This window comes from Monodelphis domestica, chromosome 7 (assembly GCF_027887165.1).
Source record: "Monodelphis domestica isolate mMonDom1 chromosome 7, mMonDom1.pri, whole genome shotgun sequence".
NCBI lineage: Eukaryota > Metazoa > Chordata > Mammalia > Didelphimorphia > Didelphidae > Monodelphis > Monodelphis domestica.
In genome coordinates, this window is record NC_077233.1 from 89,039,280 (window position 1) to 89,055,292 (window position 16,013).

Genomic DNA, 16,013 nt, shown 5'->3' on the forward strand with positions numbered 1-16,013 from the left:
AACATTTTAAGTCTCCTTTGATAAGCAGTTCATTTTCTTTTCCATCAATAGCCACTGTCCTCAAACACCTGGGGTGGATATTTCCTTAGATTATAAAATCCTACATCACAAACTGCCTATTTGATATCTCAAATCTCCTGAGACTTCAATCTCAACTCAATGAGTTTGAGATCTATTGAAACTGAATGTCTTAGGGGCAGTTAGGTTCTTTGGCTTGAGAGACAGGTCCAGGGACTGGAGGTCCTGGATTCAAATCTGACCTCAGATACTTCCTGGTTGTGTGGCACTAGGAAAGTCACTTAACTCTCAGTACCTAGCCCTTTCCACTCTTCTGCCTTGGAACCAATCAACAGTATTAATTCTAAGATGGAAGGTAAGGGTTAAAAAAAACTGAATGTCCTCATTTGTGTGGAGGGCACCATTAGTCAGCTGACAGTCACAGAATACAGCCTTGACTCGTCACTCACTCATCCCACATATCCAATCAGCTGCCAAAATTCTTGTCTCCATAATATTTCTTACATATGTTCTCTTATCTCCACTCATACAGCTACCTCTCCAATTTGGACTCTCACCACCTCTCCCCTGGATTATTGCAAAATAATCCTGGCTGGTCTCCTCACTTTAAGTCTCTCCCTACTCCAATTCATCATCCAGACAATCATCAAAGTGATTTTCCTAAATCCCAACTTATAACCATATGACTACTCTATTCAATCAAACTCCAGTGGCTCCCCATCACCTCCAGGTGAAACTTAAACTGTCTTTTTGGAATTTAAAGTTCTTTATGAGCTGAGTCCTTCCAATCTTTCCAACATCCGTACACATTACTACCCTCTACACTCTCTACAAGCCAGCCAGATTGGCTTACTTAACGTTCCTCACATACATGGTCCCATCTTCTCTCTGTCTTCCATGATTAAGGATGCTCTCCCTCTTCACTTCTCTTAGAATCCCCACTTTCCTTCAAGAATGAGGTCAAAGCCATCTTCTGCAGAAGGCCCTTGCTGGTCCCCTACTCCTTCAGAGACTGGTCCATCCCTCTCTAAGGTTGCCTTCTGTTTACTTTGTATTTTCTGGTATGTTCCCACATTATCTCTCTCAGTAGATGTAAGCTCCTAGAGTGCAGGGACTGGGTTCGGTTTTGTTTGTTTTTTGCCAGCACTTAGCATGATGCCTGACATATGTGGAGCGCTTAATAAATGTTTGTTGATAGATTGGTTTTCATCTCTCTTCTTTTCAAAGTCCCTCAGCATAGAAACACAATTCACCAATGCTGGCTAGTGGGACTCGGAGGGGCAGAACTGGTTTGAGATACTTAATCTAGAGCTGGATGGAGATCTCAGTGAGAAGACTGCAGAGAGAAAGAAAAGGAGAGAAAGAAGAAAGGGGAGACGAGGAAGAGGAGATAAGACAGGCAATAAGTAGGAAATGAAGGGAGGAAGAAGAGAGGGGAAATAGAAAAGAAATGAGGCCGGGATGAGGAAGAGGAGGAGAGGAATGGGGAAGACTGAGGCAGCTGAGATCCAAAGCATGAAGTGAGGAGGAAATGAGGAGGCAAGTCATGAAGGATCACAGGATCAAAGACAAACTATCAGGTTTGGAAGGGCCACAGATGCCAGGTAGTTCAATCTATACTGGATCCAGTCAAAATCCATTCCACAACATACTCTTCAGCCTCTGCCTAAAGACATAGAGAGACGGGAGATCCGTCAGCCATGGAAGTACCTCATTTCATTCTTGAATCAGGCAATTCTTAGCCAGCTTTTCCTTATATCAAGCCTGTCTGTCCTTTTGCATTTTCACCCCATTCTTCTAAGTTCCTGCCCTCTAAGACAGAATAGAACACATCTCATTAATCCCTCCTCCATATGCCAGACCTTCAAACACCTGAAGACAGCTCTTGTGTCGCCCCTGAGAAAATCTTTTCTGAGTAAGCATTGTCAGTTTCTCAGCTGATTTTCCTGTGCCATCCTGTTTACCTTGCCTTATTCTAGCTTAAGGAATGTCCTTCCCAAACTGGAGTGCTCAGAATGAAGCATCATATTCCAGAAATTGGCAGGTATGGCAGGACTGAATATTATGCTTCTCTCCTTTTTAAATTTAATTTTTTTACATTTTAAACCAAATATTTCATTGTTGTATTCTGGGTACAGAACAATAATTGATGAAAAGGAAGATGTGAATGTTTGACAAAAGCAGAAATGTATGTGATTAACTTGGCACATTGTTCTGGGCTAAATTTCTGTGAAGGCTTCAGAAATCTCTTTCCTTTGAACAGTGACAACTCATTTCATGTCATAGCACTGCAGACATAGGAAAACTAAGAAATCTCCCAAAGTAACATCTTACTATAGGAATGAAGAGCCTGGGGAGTCAAAAAAGATCTGTACTTGAAGAGCTCCAGTTAGCAGGAGACTGTAGTAGATTCTATAGGTAAAACTTTTTCAGATCTGTTACAACACTCTTCTTCATAGCAATGACATTGGAGTCGCCATATACACTGCAAGAGCCGTGCCAGGATTGGGGTGGGCTGGTTGGGTTGGCAATGATAGGGGAGGTACTTGCTTGCTCATTCTGGCCCACTGTTTCTCAGATCACAGTATTTCTTTTGATTTCCATATCACTCTGTTGACTCACACAGAGATCTTTTTAGGAAGATCTAAAAATCAACTTTTTAAACTCTTAAGCTTAATAGTTTACATTTATCTCTATTAAATTTTGTCTTCTTTGAGCCCAATATTTTTGGATCCTATATCATATGTTACATGCCTGGTCCAACTCTGGGTCATCTGCAGATCTGATAAGCATATCATTTACATCTTTATCTAAGCAAAAGGTTGAGCAGCATGGGATTAAGTAAAGGTATTTGTAGCCTTTCATTGAAGACCTTCTTCTGATAGGACTTTGAAACACCAATGCCTACTCTTTGAGTTCAGCCATTCAACCAGTTTTAGATCCAACCATTTATTTCACTCAAAAATCTCCATATTTTTGTCTCCTCTCTCTCACCCTGGAACAACATGCAAAGGCTAATAAAAGGCTGCTAAAATCTAGGCAAGCTACATCTATGGCAGCCTACCAGTCTAGTGACTTTCTGAAAAAGGAGAAGAGATTGATCTAGCATTGACTTGATCTTGATGAAAGCACAATGGCTCTTTTTGACAATCTCTTTATTTTCTGAATGTCCCTTAACCATCCTTTTAATAATATGTTCTCAAGGGGACAGCTAGGTGGCTCAGTGGATTGAAAGTCAAGTCTGGAGATGGAAGGGCTTGGGTTCAAATCTTGCCTCAGACTTCCTAGCTGGGTGGCTCTGAGAAAATCACTTAACTCCCATTGCCTAGCCCATACCACTCTTCTGCTTTGGAATCAATACATTGTATTGATTCTAAGATGGAAGGTAAGAATTAAAAAAATACATTTTTATAGTTTTGTTTTGTTTTGAAAGAGGACTACAGGATCAGTCATGTGGCATAGCAGCCAATAAAGCTAATGAAATCTTGGGCAATGTGAAGATAGGTACAACTTCCAGCTGACACTAAACTCTATACTACACCCTGGTTGGACCACATTTGGAGTTCAATTCTGGGTACCTAAGATTAGGAAGAACAGCAATAAGCAGGCATTCAGAGAAAGGCAACCAGGTTGGTGAAGTGCCCTGAGTCCATGTCATACAGGGATTGGCTGAAGTAGTTGGAGATGTTTAGCCTAGAGAAGACACAGGTAAGGGTTTGTGGAAGAGAGAATAGACTTATTTGCTTTGGCTCCAGAGAGCATAATCAGTAGAAATAAATGAACCAGTAGAAATAAAATAGCAAAGAAGTACATTTAGGAATGATGTTAGGATTTGTATAACCCAGTGGAAATGCTTATTGGATCCAGAAGGGGAGAGGAGAGAAGGAAAGGAAAGAAAATGAAATATGTAAACATGGGGAAATAGGTTAAAAGTTAACAATTAAAAAAAAAGAATGATTTAAGGAAATACTTTCTAACAATCAGAGGTTATCTGAAAGTGCACTGGGCTGCCTTGGGGATGATTAGATCCCTCTCCTCTAAGGTATTCAGTAGAGACTGAATAAACATTGGAAAGCTCTGTTAGAGTCAGGATTTTCTTGGGTATGGATTGGACTTGATAGTTTCTGTGGTGCCTTCCAACTATAGAATTCTATGATATTCTAGTTCCAGTCCATAAACATTTATTAAATGCCTGCTGTGTGCCAAGCACTGTGAGTATAGAAACAAAACAGTCTGCCCTTAAGGAACTTATATTCTTATGAGGAAAAACAACACATATACATCTAAGTGTAGACAAAGAAAATAAAGAGTAAATGCAAAGTGATGTTGGGGCTCTGGGGAGGACATCCCTGAGGAAATCATGGCAAGCCTCTCTATTGCAAGGGCCCTTCCATCTCTACCATTTTAGTATCTAATATTCCTGGGATCCTAGGCTAGAGAGTTAAGTGCAAAGATTAAGCTGGTAATCAGGAGACTTACTCACCCTTCCCAGCTTCTGCTTACTACCTGCCTACATTCCCTGTATCCTGGTATCCTGGGGGTGGGGTGGGGGGATTGGCTGGGCAGGAATGCAGGTTTGCTTCAGGGCTGGACCATTGGGACCTTACCATTCCATGACAATAAGGAAGCACCGCCTGTTGTTGTGCATGTTCTCATACACGTCCATGATGCGCACAATATGGGGCCCACCTGAGGCTTGCCAATGGTGTTCCACTTCCTGACGAGCCTTGGGACTCTCATACAGGAGCTAGAAATGAGAAGAGGGGCACAGAAAGGTTCAGGCTGAGGTCTTCACACTGCCCTTTACTGCCTCTTTTCCCCAATGATCTCTGCCAGCTCTCTCTAAAAAGCCAAGGGTTTCCCACGGCAACTCCTCCTGGGCAGAAATTCTCTTTGAGCCTGATTCTCCCAGACCACAGCAAATCTGGACCTCACACAGCATTTCTCTGAGACTCAGCTTGCAGCATTATAGATTATATTTATCTATATTGATATATTAGCTAAACATCACGTATTTCCCTGAGTGTTCTACACACAATAAATACGTGTTGAAATGAATTCCTTCATTCCTTTCCAGGCTTTATTTCCGGATTTCCTCCAATTTTTCCTAGAAACTTTTCCATCCTAGAAGTTCATTTTATAATTCGCATCCTGGAAGTTCCCTCTACCCCGTTTGTCCCTCCCTTCATGTCTACTTTCTCCAAAAACCTCCGCTTTAGGAAGGACCCCCAGGCCAGCCACAACTTCAGTCATCGCCAGTTCTTAGGGCACAATATCGATCCTTAATAAATGCTAGATTTGACTTAAATTGATTTGGACTGTTCTTCTGTGATAAGAAGGATTCCCATTGAATAATCACAATCCCCTGCATTTATAGGAACTGAAAGTAGATCTGGAAGACCTTTATGGGAATCTCTGGGCTGAGGTTTCTTGGCCAAGGCACTCGATCTCTACTGGATGTGTGTAATGACAATAGTGATGCACACCTGCACTGGCTGATACCTGCAAACAATGGAAGTGAATCTACTACGTACATCCATAAGAGCCATGATCATTATGACCCTTCTGGAACCAAAGCCAACAATATAAGTTTGTTAATTCTTTGTTAATGACTTGAAAGTACTTTCTGTGCCTAAAGGGGAGGGCACAGATTTGGGAGAAGGGGATGTGACCTCTTCAGGCATCAATACACAGCAAGCTGTCATGTCTCATTGGGGTCCAATGAGCTGGACTTGGGTCCTAGCTTCAGAATTTACTAGCTGAATTTCTTGGGCAATTCCCTTCACATCTGGGGAACTCAGTCTGCAAAATGTAAATAATAAAACAGGCATGACCTGCCTCACTGAGCTGTTGTGTAGTTGGGTTGTTTTGGGTCATGTCTGATTCTTTGTGACCCCATTTGGGGTTTTCTTGGCAAAGATACTGCAGTCATTTCCTTCTCCAGCTCATTTTACAGATGAGGAAACTGAGGCAAGCAGGATTAAGTGACTTGCTCAGGGTCTCACATCTGGATTTGAACTTGGAAAGATGAATCTGCCTGACTGCAGGTCCAGCCTTCTTCTATGCAGTGCACCACCTAACTGCTTTGGATATTGTTTTATATATGTATTGCATGCACACACACACATAATATTATTATAACACCTCACATTTCTCTATTACTTTATGCCCACTGTCTCACTGGGGATTTCTAGCAAGCCTGAAAGGTAATTAGTATGGGTATTATTATCCCTATTTTATAAGAAGCTGGAGTCTAAAGAGGTCAAGTGATTTGCCCCAAAGCATACAGAGACTAAGTCTGAGAGCCCAGAATCTAGGCTGATTTTAAAAGCAGAGCTCAGTCGGATGCTTTCAACTTTCCAAAGTGTCTTTGCATCCATCGCCTTGCTTTATTCTGTAAAGGGAGCGGGGCAAGCACTCTTACCCCCATTTTATGGATGGGGAAACCAAGGCTAGAAAAGATGAAGCCACTAGCCATGGGTCACACAGAGACTAGAAATCCAGGCCTGCCGACTTCAAGGCCAGGGCTCTTTCTACCATACTGGGCTGCTGCTCACTGCAGGTTTTGATCTGGCTTGCCTTGTGACCAAGGGAGTGCATTTGTGTGGTTCTGGGACACAGAGCAGAGCTAAGTGGATCATACCGAGATCACATCCGAAAGCCTGGCCTCCTGCTATGACCCAATGAGCTGAGCAGACCCAGTGACTCCCTCCTAGGCCCCAGATGTTACTCTGTATGATCATCTTGAGAGGCTGAAACCTAATAAGATGAATTGAATGGGGATAAAATGTCCTCAATTAGGTTTTCAAAAAATTGGGCAAACAAGTGCAAAATGGAGGAGAATGGCTAGTTAGCAATTCATGTGAGAAAAATTCAGGGTGGGGGGTGGTTTGTTGGATTGCAAACAATATTAACCAACAGTTTGTGGCAGCCAAAAATGCTATTTAAATGTTAGGAGGTGCCAACAGAGATTGCGTGGCCAGAAGACAGGTGCCAGTCATGGGTTACTCTTTTTTGTTGTTCAGTCCTTTGCAATTTTTCTGACTCTTCATGACCCCATTTGGGGTTTTCTTGGCAAAGATACTGGAGTGGTCTGCCTTTTCCTTCTCCAGCTCATTTTACAGATGAGGAAACTGAAGCAAACAAGGTGAAGTGACTTACCCAAGGTCACAAAGCTCTTAAGTGTCTAAGGCCAATTTGAACTTGGGAAGATGAGTCTTCTTGGACTCTTCTGTGCCAAAGCAGACACCAGCAAGGGAGCAGCTGTGAGGCCCTGGGTTGGTGATATGACTTTATAAAGAGGGAATGTTTATTTTTGCCCCATTGACCCTTCCGTTCCCTGGTGACTCTTTTCTGCCAGTACATGAGAAGGTAATGCCTAGCCTCAAGAAGCCTCCTGTGGTTCCTACAGATTACTGTTGACCAGACAGCAGGCCTGGGACAAATGTTGCCTCTCCATTCTGGGGCTGGCTGGGGGAGAGAGGATCTTCACTCGGTTTTATTAGCTACTGACCTTTCCCTGAATGAGGCACTCCGAGCATTCTCTCTGGCTCTTTCCTGGCCCTGGAGATGCTGTCTCTCCTCATCTCCCCCTCCTGACCTCCCTGGCTTCCTTCATGACTTAGTTAAAATTTACCTTCTGCAAAAAACTTTTCCTGATCCCATTTAATGTGAGAGCTCTCCTTGTGTTCACTGTCTCCAATTTATCCTTGAGTTTGACAAAGCTACAATATCCTTCTTACACAACAGGAAACTGAGACACAGAGCACTGACTTACCCAAAGTCACATGCCTAAAAATGGCAGAGATGAGTCTAGAGCCTAGATTGCCTAACTTGATCTGGTGGCATTCTTTCTATGATGCCATGACAGCACTATAATCCAGATGTCCTTCACTCTACGTACCTCGCACAGGCCAGGTATATCCCCACTGTTGAGTCCTGGCTCAAATTGCTCCCCTTCATGGATTGCCTTGCTCCTTCCTGCCTCTTTTATTCATCCCTCATTGTCTGAAGAAGTCCCAGCCTATCCACAAATCCTTCCTGTAATCTGCAATCTCTCCTCTGAACTCCTCTTGCATTTTCTAATTCCTACCATTAGCACTTGGGTCATAAACCATTAGAACTGGGAGGAACCCTGAACCATTGTACAAGGGATGTCAAGTCTAAGTGATCTTGATGGAACCCTGTCATTTTACAAATGGTGAAGCAGAAATCTAGAGGGGAAGGGATTTGCCCAAGGTTGTACTGCTACTTTGTCAAAACCAGGTCAAAATCAGGACCTAAGTCACCCGACTTTTCCTTATTCCCTAGGTTATATGTCAAGTCAATAAGCATTTATTAATTGCTTGCTAAGTGCCAAGCACTGTGCTAAACAATAGGAATGCAAATATATACAGAAAGAAACTAAAACCTGTCCTCAGGAAACTTATATTTTAACAAGAGTCTTGTCTCTCACTACATTGTAAAGATGGTCCTTGAACGTAAGGGACTGGTAGCCTACCATAATGGAAAGCTTCCCAGAGCTGGAGGCCTGGCTGTGACATTTCCTAGTGGTGTGACTCTTGGCAAGTCATTTCAAATCTCTGAACCTTAATTTTCTCAATTACAAAATAGGGATGAAGATATTATGTAATATAATGTGTAAATAATATAATATAAAATATAACCTAACAGAATAAGCCTTGAAATACTACAGAAATGCAAACTGTTATTAGGAGAAAACTTTGTATCATCTTCGATGGCCTCTGAATACATTATAGTTTCTGAAAAAAATGCTGCTGGACAGACTGATTCCAAGAAGAAAGAATGAATGAAACCAAGTTCCCCTCAGTTTCTTCCCTAGAACTGCCCACCAGTCTTTGCATGATATGTATACTAGCTGTGCTGACAGACCACAACTGACAACTCCTGGGAAATCATGATAGTGGCCTGTGGTTGATTTCAATACCCAACTCCTTATCCTCATGCCACTAGTATATTATGACATATATTTTTCCATTATGAAAAGAATTCGGATTCCTTTTGTTCTTAGAGTGGTTTAAGAATCTCTCATCTACCTAAAATGATGAGAGCCCTTCCCTGGTAGGAAGCCATCCCTGAGCAGAGAACAGTTACTGCCTTAGATCTTCAGGTTCTTGTCCCTCACCTTATCCAAAAAGCATCAGGAACTTGGAGAGAGAAGATCCACTGGCTTACTTGGAACTTGTTTCCTGTGCCACATCATATCACAACTCCCCTTTTGCCCACGAATACATATACTACATTCCAAATGGAGACAAGGGAACCTTTTCCATTCTTCTTCTGGATGGTGAAATCATTGCCCCTGCCAACCCCCATTTTCCAGGCACTGAAGCCATGCTACAAAGACGTACATGGCATTCCCATACCCGAAGTGACAGGGTGTATTACAATTTAACTGGTTTTGGTCAAAGGCCATCCAATACTTACAGAAAGAAAAGAGAAGACATGATGTGATCTGAGAAATAAGTTATAAAAGCAAAACAAAAAATATGACAATCAGTTACATCTCAGAGTTAATTCCAGACAAGAAGTAATCAAACTGAGACATCATCATTCCATTTTAGCTGCATAAATAATTCCCACTCCAATTGGGAAACAACCCATTAAAAAAAACTGCTCTAAAAGTTACATAAATCTTCATGTCAGAAGGTACTAAATCACTTACATACATTCACCTTGTCCAGTGTTCTAGAGTGAATATTTCTTTATGAGAAGGACCCTTGCTTCATCAATGTAAAGGTTCTCTTCACCAACACACATTACATAGCTCCACTATCCCTGAGTAGCCTCCATTAATCGCTATGGTCAAACAAATTCATTACCTTATGGCTAAACCTACAAAAATGGACCCTGTTGGCAGTCCCACAATCCATTGCAAACCTACCCTTGAAGTCCTTCTAACATGTGAGACCTGCCTGAGCTTTAATTCCACCAGTAGATACTCCAAGAATCCAGGCTCACCTCCACGACATGAAGGAAGACTTTAGGGGAGAGACTTTGGTAGCATAAGATGCTAATTAAAATTATCTCATTAAATTTCTGGTGTGATTCCAGATATATAGGGAAGAATAAAAGGCAATAGGAAAGTTGACTCAGGTCAGCTAGACTAGAGAAGGGAAGTTGTGTCTGCCATATTTTGCATAGATTTCTTTATGCACATCTTCCTTAATAGAATGTCAGTTTCTTGGAGGATAATGATTGTTTCATTTTTTATTTTTGTGAGCTCAATGTCTAGAACAGTGCTTGGCACGTGGTAGATGCTAAATAAATGTCTGATGATTAATGGTGGTGGGCACAATTTTAAAATGGGTTATTATAATGACTTACTAATCTGAGTTTGAGGAATATAAGAAAGACTGGCCACAGAGAGCAAAAAATCACTTTTAATTATACTAGAATACTTAGAAAACAGTGTATTCTAGAGAACTTTGTTAGCTAAAGCATTTTGACTAAAAAAATCCCATCATTAGCCTTTTAGCCAATGACTGCTTTTGAGAAGTGATCTGGGTTTGCCTTGTGGGAGAGTTATAGCTGTCATCAGTACTTTCAAAGACAGTCCATCATTCAGTCTATCACTGTAGCTGGAGTGGGCACAGTTCTTAGGTTAAACCTTAAATTGATTTAAAGATTTGAATAGAGACTCACAAAAGAGGAGGGGGGTGTATCCAACTAAAGGGGATGGAAGCTCTGCCACAACTGGCACTGTTGGAGTTTTGAGAGTCAAAAGAGATGCACTTTTACAGCTCCATAAAGCTTTCCAGATTTATAATCAATCAATAACCAATTCTTTCTTCACAAAGTACTCCTTTTTATCAGTCCTTATTTTCTTAAAGAATTTGGGATATAGCTTTGCCACTGAAAAGTTTTGAAGAATGGTCTGTCTGTAAATGGTTGCCATCTTTATAGGTGGTAGAGTTTCAAAAATACTCTCCTGGGGTCAGTGACTCTGGTTTTTGTGATGGTGAGGAGGCGATTCCAGGAAAGCAACAGTAAAATGCCTGCTCAGATAGTTAAATATCTGGGCACTGATTCATTGGCTCATTATTTATAGCCTACTGAAAGTGGCTGAGTTCCTTTCCAAAAAATCTCCCACTTCAGCTTCTAAATAATTATGGTGCTCTGTTCTCAGCAGTGACAAGAATGCAACTACCACATTTGAACTGCCTTATCCAGTACTAGATTTACTGAGGCAATGGCACTTAAGAAAATGAAGTCAGGAAGCATGGATGGACTGGCCAAGTACAAGTAGGAGAAACCTACTGGTCTCTGATGCTGGAGGCAGCACAATTTTAAAAGCACTTGGGGATGCTTTTTACTTAATCCTCAGATAACTATTCCAAGAGAATGATAAAGGGAGGAAAAGACACAATTCCAAATGAATAGTACCCACCTCAAAACAATAATGCCCCCTCAAAAAGGTAGCCAAGACAAAATCAATAGTAGATGCCCATTTTCTCATCTCTAAAAAAATCTAAATGAGAATGGTCTACACGTGTACAAGGGGCATCCTTGATGAAAACACAGGAAGGGAACAGGAAGGCTTATAAAGACGATTTTCTATTGTAGATACCATCTTCAAAGTAACATAGTTGATTTAAAGGTATAGAGAATGCAAAATTGTACTGGGTCCAACATTTGCTGATCACCAAAACAAAACAAAAACACTTGTCCTTAGAAAAGCACATCTTAAAGACTTTTCTTAGACAAAGTATCTCCTACATCTATAGCAAAATTATTCAATGCCATGAGACTAGCTCTGTTGGAGATAGCTCTGTTTGGAAATCCACTGAGTATCAAATGAGGCATAAAAAGGAGACATAAGCTTTTCCAAAGTCACCAGGTCATGGAGGCTGTCCTGTGCCAAATCCAAATGAGAAGATATCTTGGTGATGATGGAAAGATGTATATAGATGCATCTGTTTGTAGAGGATATTGTGCTGATTATAGAAAGCCCCAGCATATTACTGGGTTTCCTCAATGGTATTGATGGTTGCTAAAGGGAGTGGTCTAGTAATCCACATTGGAAAAACAAAGTAGATGGAGTACATTTAATAAACTCATAGATTATATGTGTGTATCGTATATACTACACATATACATGCATATGTATATGTACACATACATACATGCAGATATACATACATTCTGACCTGTAATTTCTTCAACATAGGGAACTCTCAGTGAGGAAATTCTTTCTCTTAGTATATATCAATTACTGTCCTGCATCTTAGAGTCTTGAAGAATTGTCCTAGTCTAGTCACTATCACTAACACAGGTTGGGATCTCTCAAGATCAACACTGGCCACATCTTCTTCTATTCACTCCCTCTATTTGGGAGAGGTGGAGGTAGAGGAGAGAGAAGGCTGTCATCTCTCTTGAATAGGAAAGTGAGAGCGACAGTCAGTAATGTCCTAGGAGAAAAACAAGTCATTAGCCGCCATGCTCTTCACTGTACACTTATTCCATGGATAGTGGTGACTTCTGGCATTTGCTAGAGTCAAAGGCTAATTACAATGCAGAGAGTTACAGAATCATGGAAGAGCATGTGATTGTGTGGCAAACAGTTAAACCACTTCAAGAAATACTTATTAAGCACCTATGCTGGGTCTAGATCATTGTGGGAGACCTATAGGGAGAGTTACAGTTTAGAGAAGCTCACAGAACAATAAAGCAGTTTTTTAAAATCTCTTAATGCAGTGCAGATAGTTAGCTGGGTTCAGAGGAAAAAGGAGAAACCAGAGTGAATTACTCACTTCCCCAGTCCCTAAGAGGACCATAACAAAAGACCAGCCAACACATGTCATGCCTGAAGACTCCTTTAATTTGTATGGTCAGCACTGAGAATTTCCACCCATCAGGTTGATAACTAGCACTGGTGATCAAAGCTTTGTTTCAGGCATTGGCATGGCAGGAGCTTGCCTTCCCCAATCCTGAAAGAGCACATCTTTCCTGTCATCCTCCAGCCCTCAAACCTGGACTCTCACTGATCTGTGCTGCCTTGTGGCATCCACCTAACATAAGGGTACAATCCAGACTCTGGAAAATAGGCAGCCCTCTCTCCACACAACAAAACACTGTTCTTTCTCTACATCACAGAATTTATCTTAAATTTAAGCCATAACTACCCAAGAAGGGTAATGGGGGGTAGGGGGTGGGGGGTAGGAGGGGAGTGGCAATATGGTATCAAGAGGTTTAGATAAAGGTCACCAACCAAACTGTAAGGTGAGGGTCAAAGAAACATGCAAAATACAGCAGTCTGAGGGCAGTTACTTCAGTGGTAAAGATGTCTGTTTGCTGAAGGACTATTTAGAACCATTAGCTTCCTGTGCCCATGCAGAGCTGTTACTGACCCATTACACTGATTAAGGGCTGTATGTGTGAAGCCTCTGTGCTGGATATTCAGAAACCTCATCCTTTGCCTCCTCTTGCTCCTACCTTGCTCTAAAAGTGTTCATCTGAAGACTTAGAAATGTGCTTCATTGACGTATTCATTTTTTTAAACTTTTATCTTCTGTCTTGGAAATGACACTAAGTATTAGTTCCAAGGCAGAAGAATGGTAAGGGCTAGGCAATCAATTGAAAGTCACTTGTCCAGGGTCTCCCAGCTAGGAAGTGTTGGAGATCAGATTTGAACCTTGGACCTCCCATATCCAGAACTGGCTCTCTAGCCACTGGTTAACCTGGCTGCTTCTCATTCATTCATTCCTTTTTTTTTATTTTTGGAAAATTTTATTTAGTCAGTTTAGAACATTCCTTGCTTAGAAGAATCATATTATTTCCTTCCCTCCCCTCCCCCCCACCCCTTCCCGTAGCCGACGCCCAATTCCACTGGGTTTTATATGTGTCCTTGATCAGAACCTATTTCCATGTTTGCACTAGTGTATATCCCCAATCATATCCCCCTTGACCCATGTAATCAAGCAGTTCTTTTTCTTCTGTGTTTCTACTCCTACAGTTTTTCCTCTGGATGTGGATAGTGTTCTTTCTTATAGATCCTTCTGAGTTGTTCAGGATCATTAAATTGCCACTAATGGAGAAGTCCATTACATTCAATTGTACCACAATGTATCAGTCTCTGTGTACAATGTTCTCCAGGTTCTGCTCCTCTCACTCTTCATCCATTCTAGTTCACATGGAATCCTTCCAGTCTATTATTCCTTAGAGCACAATAGTATTCCATCACCAACATATACCACTATTTGTCCAGCCATTCCCCAATTGAAGGGCATCCCCTCATTTTCCAATTTTTTTGTCACCACAAAGAGCACAGGTCTTTTTGCTTATTATCTCTTTGGGGTATAAACCCAGCAGTGCTATGGCTAGATCAAAAGGCAGACAGTCTTTTAGCTCCCTTTGGACATAGTTCCAAATTGCCCTCCAGAATAGCTGGATCAATTCACAACTCCACCAGCAATGAATTAATGTCCCAACTTTGCCACATCCCGTCCAACATTCATTACTTTCCTTTGCTGTCATGTTAGTCAATCTGCTAGGTATGAGTTGATACCTCAGAATTGTTTTGATTTGCATCTCTCTGATTATAAGAGTTTTAGAACACTTTTTATGTGCTTATTAATAATTTAAATTTCTTTATCTGAAAATTGCCTGTTCATGTTCCTTGCCCATTTTTCAATTAGAGAATGGCTTGATTTTTTTGTACAATTGATTTAGCTCTTTATAAATCTGAGTAATTAGACCATTGTTAGAGGTTTTTGTTATGAAGATTGTTTCCCAATTTGTTTTCCAATTTATTGCTTCCTTTCTAATTTTGTTGCATTGGTTTTATTTGTACAAAAACTTTTTTAATTTGATGTAATAAAAATTATTTATTTTACATTTTGTTACTTTTTCTAAGTCTTGCTTGGTTTTTAAATCTTTCCTTTACCATAGGTCTGACATATATACTATTCTGTGTTCACCTAATTTACTTATAGTTTCCTTCTTTATATTCAAGTCATTCAACCGTTCTGAGTTTTTCTTGGTGTAGGGTATGAAATGTTGATCCAAACCTAATCTCTCCCATACTGTCTTCCAGTTTTCCCAGAAGTTTTTATTAAATTGTGGATTTTGATCCCCAAAGCTGGGATCTTTAGGCTTATCATAGACTGTCTTGCTGAGGTCACTTACTCCAAGTCTATTCCACTGATCCTCCTTTCTGTCTCTTAGCCAGTACCATATAGTTTTGATGACCACTGCTTTATAGTATAGTTTGAGATCTGGGACTGCAAGGCCACCTTCCTTTGCATTTTTTCATTATTTCCCTGCATATCCTTGATCTTTTGTTCTTCCAAATGAACTTTGTTATGTTTTTTTCTAATTCAGTAAAAAAGTTTTTTGGTAGTTCAATGGGTATGGCACTAAATAAGTAAATTAATTTGGGTAGGATTGTCATTTTTATTATGTTAGCTTGTCCTACCCATGAGTAATTAATGTTTTTCCAATTGGTTAGATCTAGTTTTAATTTTGTGGAGAGTGTTTTGTAGTTGTGTTCATATAGTTCCTGTGTTTGTCTCGGCAGATAGATTCCCAAGTATTTTATATTGTCTAGGGTAATTTTAAATGGAATTTCTCTTTCTAATTCTTGCTACTGAGATGTGTTGGAAATATATAGAAATGCTGATGACTTATGTGGGTGAACTTTGAATCCTGCAACGTTGCTGAAGTTGTTGATTATTTCTACTAGCTTTTTAGTTGATTCTCTAGGATTCTTGAAGTAGACCATCATATCATCTGCAAAGAGTGATAGCTTGGTCTCCTCAGTGCCTATTTTAATACCTTCAATTTCTTTTTCTTCTCTAATTGCTACTGCTATTGTTTCTAGTACAATGTTAAATAATAGAGGTGATAATGGGCATCCTTGTTTCACTATTGATCTTTTTGGGAAGGCTTCTCATTTATCCCCATTGCAGATGATGTTGGCTGATGGTTTTAGATATATACTGTTTATTATTTTTAGGAAAAGCCCTTCTATTCCT

At 40.5% G+C, this 16,013-nt stretch overlaps 1 protein-coding gene across 2 annotated transcripts in view; it reads right to left on the reverse strand.

Annotated features, from left to right (window-relative positions):
* MAPKAPK3 (MAPK activated protein kinase 3) overlaps positions 1-16,013 on the reverse strand; it is a 90,284-nt gene that overhangs the window by 18,974 nt on the left and 55,297 nt on the right. For both annotated transcript variants that reach the window (XM_007499917.3, XM_001378787.4), the window contains exon 3: positions 4,626-4,765. In XM_007499917.3, coding sequence (XP_007499979.2) covers positions 4,626-4,765 — 140 coding nt within the window. The remainder of the gene's footprint in view (positions 1-4,625; positions 4,766-16,013) is intronic.